Consider the following 6,321-nt stretch of genomic DNA (forward strand, 5'->3'; position numbering starts at 1 on the left):
ATTAAGCAGCACTAAGAAGAAAACATTACCTATTTAATGGTTTTGTTCTACCCAGGTGTTCAAAATGTTCATAATTAATATTTCTGCCTCAGAGTGGGTTTACCACAACACCCATTGGAGTGACTGTGTGTGTTATGTGTCATGAGTGGGTGGCGAGCCCAGATGTTAACAGGGCCGTGCATAAATGAAAGTCTTATTTCTCCTTGATGTCTGCAATGAAGCGTGTACAAATCGGCTATGAAAACACACTCAGCGATGTGTAGGATCATTTCTACATTTGTCTCAAGTGAAGCGTTCTGCGTGTACCCACAGATTATGGAACCTGACTGGATTAATTTGATCTAAAAATGACCCATTGATTTTTAAAACAATGAGGGAACGCTTTCTTTTATAACATGTTTGTCTTCCTTAAAACTAAAACCAATAAAGATATATATTTTTAAAGCAGTCCTTTTTTGCCTTCAGATACCAATGATATATTTATTTGAACTCTTGTTGGTGTCATGTCCTAATAGGCCTACCTAAAGTATACATGGTGCCCCTTAATGACTAACTGACAGGGAGTGTGAGAGTGGCGGTGCCAGCAGCAGGTGGATGGTTTTGGAGTCTGTGGCCTCAGTGATAACCTATCAGTCATCTCCCAGTCCGCTAGCAACCCCAGCCCTGCTGCTCAGAAAATACACTGCACATACATACCATTGCACTACTGCCCGACATTTTAAATACAATGCCACTACTGAGGAAATGGCATTTACAGGAAAAGTTCATGTGTTTCTGTGCATTTAAGAATTGTTATCGTTTGCCTGTCAAAGAAGATTCCCTGAAAAGTCTAATCAGTTACTAAGACATGGTCACACGTTTGATCAGTATGAAACAGCTACTCTGGTTAATTGAGAGGGATTACCTGGATATAAACAATCACTGTAGAAAGTTACATGTCTGCTCTATACAGCTAAAGTAATTGCTGGCATAGAAATTATGTGACAAAACGTAAGACATACTCTGAAAAAGTCATTTGGAATATTGTACTCATTAACAGTGGTGGAATGTAACAAATTCAATTTACTCAAGTATTGTAATTCAGTTGAGTTCTTTCTTTTTCTGCTACTTTTAACCTCTACTCCGCTAAATTTTTACAAAATAGATATTGTACTGGAATTTGATACATTGTTGCAGATTAAACACTACATCAAGTTCCAGCTCCAGTTTAAAAATGTTCTTTTTTACATGTTTATTGTATAAGTGATAATTAACCTTTAATGTGATGCACTATATAATATAACTCTGACGGGGGCTGTTCTGCTTTATAATAAATAATTTTACATTTGATACTTCATACATTTTTATATATTATATATTTTTAAGGTAATACTTTTAATATTTTCACAAGATTGGGATTTTACAAGTATTTTTACTTGGTTGTAAAAAATGGTGGTGGTAGTGCTACTTTTACTTAAGTACAGGATCTTTATATTTAAAAAAAAATACTTATACTTATTTTAGGTCATCTTAAGGCATTTAGTCTTCTCTTGCTGACCAGATGCTTTGAGTCTTCAGCTTTCAGTGATGTCATGAAACATATCGTAACTGTAGCCTCTGACCTTTCCTTTCAAGCATGAGAGTGGAATTTTTACACATGAAAAATCCCCCCCTTTTGTGAGCATACAAACAGTGAAGAGTAGTAAAAAATACAAACATGACCTTGTGTGTGTGTGTGTGTGTGTGTATTTGTGTGTGTGTGTGTGTGTGTGTCTTGCTCATCAACTGGCAAGGCTTAGTCTAAATATAAAACCCAGGCATAAGTGTTGCACTTTAGTTGAATGTTTGTCACTTCTGCAGAATGGAGAATTTGCATACCTGCTAAACCCTATATTATACTGTCAAAGTGAAGCACTGTCTGTACAAAGAGACTATTATACCTGAGCAGGGGAGTACAGTAACCCCACACAGGAGGCTTTACTGCGGTCAGGTCACGGATGAACTGAGAATTCAAATGACATCAAAAACAAAAGCCTTCATAACTCCAACAGAATAAGTCACACATTTTATTATTTCCTCTGTAGAGTTTCAATATAATATCAATTTTGCAAATACAAAAGAGACTTGTGTAACACAAAACCAAAGTATGATTTCACATTATGAATAATAGACGAGGGATTAAGACTTGGACAGTCAGTGTATTTACAGCTGAAAAAATCCCCTTATCAGTGTGTTTACATGTGCAGCAATCTCACTAGAGTGATTTTATCTGACTGCAAACAAACTTGATCAAGATAATATCTACTAAAATACAGTGACAATGAATAGAAAACTCCAGTCATCCAACGTAGAAACACATATATGTACAAATTCACACACATAACTGGCAAGCAAGCGTACTGATTCCTGAATATACCCAGCTTTCAGGTGTCCATTTATTGTTATTTCACACCAGTGTGGGCATCATGCCATTGTTGAGGTGGTGTGTGTATTGTAAAGAGGCGGAGGGATGCAGGTGCGGTGTGTTGCTGTAGGTGAGGAGAGTCCCGGGGCCGAGGGAAAATGACCCGCAATTGTCGTCCCCGGAAGGATGCTGAGTCACATCCGAGTACGACTCGAACATGGCGGCCTTCTTGCTCTTCTTGTTCTTGTTGGACACTTTTCTGTTGCGCGTTTGAATGCCTTCCTTCTTCATGGCGAGGGGCCGGTTGACCTAGGAAAAGAGCGAAATCTGAGTTTTTATTTACAAGCAGATTTGGGGTAAAATGTTGTATAGTAGTTCATGGATAAAAGAATTCAAGCTATACAGCTATGAGTTTATCCAGATTACTCTGACTCACATTGTGCAGTTTAAAGTAGAGTCCACAAGCATTACACACAGGCTCTCCGTTGGCATTGCGCCTCCACAGTGTCGTTGTGCTTGTGTGACAGTTGGCACACAGTGTACCTGCCCGCTTGCTGACAATCTGAAACAGAAAATAAATCGATTAAAACGATTTTGAAACTGCTTTGGCAATTGTTTAGTATTTTGTTGAATATTTTACAAAGCATATTGTGTCTGTATAGTTAGCCACCCAAAAATGTGTTTTAGTGTGCATCTCAGTGGGTTATACCAGTCTCTTCTTGGGTCGGATTAGTGGTCTGTTTTGGCCGTTCATCTTGTGGTACAGTCCACAGGCGTTACACAGGTAGTGGCCCGTACCATCCCGACGCCACAGAGGGGTAGCTGTGGCTCCACAGTTAACACACTCTCTGGCCTCTGTTCAAAAGTACATCATTATTACTGCATTCTATAGGCTAGTATACGGGTTTATTGCAAAATGCTACTTGTACATTTAAGAAACAAATTCTCCTTGAAATTTATCAGGCAATATTTGGAAACAGATTCTGTCTTAAAAATTACATCATGTGCAAATGTCTTCCAGTGACACAATGACAGTTAATATGGGAATAGTTAATATCTCATTATTGAACTAAATTAACTCATCATCTATTTGACACAACCATGTCACCACATTAAGTCCGTTTATTTGCTCTTCTGGAGCTTTCAATCAACTTCCTCAGCAGGTGGATTTGCCTAGTTGTCATGGTGTTACAGATGTTCAAATTTCCATTTTTCTATGCACTTCTTGTCCATCAAACTGTGTGGTGAAACTGCTGTTTCCAAGGTTGAGAATGAAATTTCAGTCTTAAACTTCTATATTCTTAGATTATTGACTGATCAGAGAAAATGACAAATCTTAGTGTATTCTCACCTGGAGTGGATATTCTCATCTTATTGCGAAGTTTAGGGGAGTATGAGGGGCTGATCCATGCTCCAGGGCTGGAGTACAGGGCAGCAGAGTTGTACTCTTGTGGACCTGTCATGTACGTGCTGTAGGGGCTCAGCATGTGTGGGTGGGAGTGGGATGACGGAGTGTACACACTACCAGCAGCAGGAGTCAGATTCAGAAAACTGCTGCTGGCCCCCGACCCCCCCAACGGGCTCAGGCGCTCGGCCTTCAGGGCCTCCTGAAGCCGGGGGCTCTCCCTGCCCTCTCTGCTCGGAGAAAAGTATCCGTCTCTGGAGGTGGTGAAGGAGGAAGTGACGCAGGGGGTGTAGAGGGAGGTTGGGGTGTGTGAGTGCAGCGGGGTCTTGTTGAGGGGGCTGCTGCTCCAGGTGGAGGCCGGGGGGTTGTAGGGTGAGCTCAGGGAGTGGTTTCCTGGCCCGTCTAGCAGCTGCAGGTTGCTGAGGAGGCTCGGTGAGGTGAACACCTGTCGAACTTTGGAAAGTGGGACAGAATAGATTAAGTCAGATCATGATTTGGAAGGTGGATGAGAAGATGGATTTGATGGGTTTCGGTGGGTGGCAGCACTGACCTGAGCTGTGTCTGTAGGTGGGTGGCGCTCGGCTGTAGCTCGGGTTGGAGAAGAAAGAGGGCAGGCTGGTGTAGTCTGTGTCCTGGCTTGAGAAAAAGGCCTCTCCTTCTTCTCCTGGAGGAAGAAGGCCGGGCTCAGTGGAGAAACCAGCCAGGGGATCTGAGCTGAGCAGAGCTGGAGACACCCAGTGGGACTGCTCTGACGAATCCTCCATTCTGACAGATGAAACCTCAACCTATAGCACTAGGGGTGTGAGAAATTGAGATTTCTGCCAAATGCATCCTGTCAGCATTATTCTAAAAAAACTAAAAGCTGAAATCAGATTTTGTATTTTGAATTGAAATATATGCCACAATTAACTGTGTCTGATTTACTGTCACTTTGATTGAAGCAGATACATTATCACCACCACACTTCACTTCATAACAACCAATGTAACTTGAAGTTATCAGGGACACGATCTCTCGACAGTAGGCTTCTTCAAACTTCCTTTTCTAGGATCCTCATTTGACTGTGGCTGAAAGTAAACACTAAAAATAACTGAGTCTATTAATGTAGTGATGCAGCCAGTGACCAAACGGTTACTCAGTGGCCTTTCTACAATAGGTGTGCCAGTTAGAAGAATGCAAAAGATATGCCCTCAGGGACGCCCTATACAGGGTGGACAAACAGCACTCAAAACAACACAAAAAGTTTTTTTTCTAAGTGAAAGTATTAGCAGCAACCTCTAACACACTGTTTCGAAGATTGTGTGACATTTCACACCAGCCTTCTCAGTGTGTGAGGGATGTAATAACTAAACAAATGTTATGATACACGTTTTAGTCCTTGAGATGAAAAGCCCATTTGCTGCCCTTTAAAAATATTAAAAATGACTGATTTAAAAAAACTGACAAGACTGAAATAAATAATGAAAGTGCAGAATGCCAACAGCAATATTATGAGAATTACAAAAGCAGACAAGGCCACTCTTGCTGCATATCTTTAGAGGAAGGAGGAGAGGAAAGACAAGAGGCTGATAGTGTCTGATAAAGTCTGAGAAAATCAGATAGACAGCATTATTATAATGCTAAATATATATAGCTCTGCTGAAACAACATGACCATAATCTCATCTGATTATTAGAAATCTGTTAGACTAGAAATGTGACAAATATAGAAACAGCAGATTCAGAGAGACAGCATGTTATGGAGAGCCGATCAAATAAGATTGTACTGAGAAATTCAAAAATTGAAACAATCATCTATAATCACAATAATATTATCACAATATATTTTATCATTTTAAAGTAAACAGCTTTTCAGAAATAAGCTTCACATTGTAAATTAACTCGAGGTTTAACGTGTATTTATCCTAACTGAAAGATTAATGGGTCAGCATTTAGTACAATTTATACATATAACATAAATAGGATTTAATTTAATTTAAATTAATTGAACCCAGAGTTACCTGAAAGCATGATAATTGATTCTAATTAATTGTATCACTCAGTCACACAGACCCATGGTAATATATTGGAGGAGAAAATCGAAATAAAACACTTAAGTTCAAGAAAACTCTATAATCTATTTCATTGAAAAGGTTAACATAATCTCTGTCACCCTCCACCCAAGTCCTCACCTCTCATAGCTCCACAAGTCACAGTCAATCAAACGATAAATGGCCGGAGGTGAAAGCTCACGAGTGAAAGATAAATACAACATAATTATAGAACATAATTATGTTTTCATAAGACAGATATTCTTTACTAGATCAACTGGATCATAGTCTGGTATCCGCTGAAGAATAAGACCAACAGGAGACAAAGAGCCGAGGGGTCACCTACCTGAGTGGATGTCACAGATGAGCGAGGTGAGCAGTGGGACTCAGGGGTTAAATGTATGTAGCCAGGTGGAAGGTGGCACAGATCGCCTGTCTACCTCACTTTAGGCTGATGGCTTCAAGAACAACTTCTCCAACCCCCAGCGAAGTTTAGGGCTAAGA

The 6,321-nt window shown here is 40.1% G+C and overlaps 1 protein-coding gene across 2 annotated transcripts; it reads right to left on the bottom strand.

The window, feature by feature from the left end:
- Positions 1-2,022: 2,022 nt before the first annotated feature.
- On the bottom strand, positions 2,023-6,321 carry gata1a (GATA binding protein 1a). 2 transcript variants are annotated; one of them, XM_031279373.2, is made up of 6 exons: positions 6,164-6,321; positions 4,339-4,581; positions 3,735-4,241; positions 3,093-3,238; positions 2,820-2,945; positions 2,023-2,692 (listed from the first exon to the last, which is right to left on the bottom strand). In XM_031279373.2, exons 2-6 carry the CDS (start codon positions 4,550-4,552, stop codon positions 2,426-2,428), a joined length of 1,260 nt encoding a protein of 419 aa, XP_031135233.1. In that variant the 5' UTR covers positions 4,553-4,581; positions 6,164-6,321; the 3' UTR covers positions 2,023-2,425. The 2 variants fall into 2 exon arrangements, with proteins under 2 accessions (XP_031135233.1, XP_035858405.1); XM_036002512.1 differs by having other exon boundaries at positions 4,339-6,311.

The sequence above is a fragment of the Sander lucioperca genome, chromosome 6 (genome assembly GCF_008315115.2).
Source record: "Sander lucioperca isolate FBNREF2018 chromosome 6, SLUC_FBN_1.2, whole genome shotgun sequence".
Taxonomy (NCBI): domain Eukaryota; kingdom Metazoa; phylum Chordata; class Actinopteri; order Perciformes; family Percidae; genus Sander; species Sander lucioperca.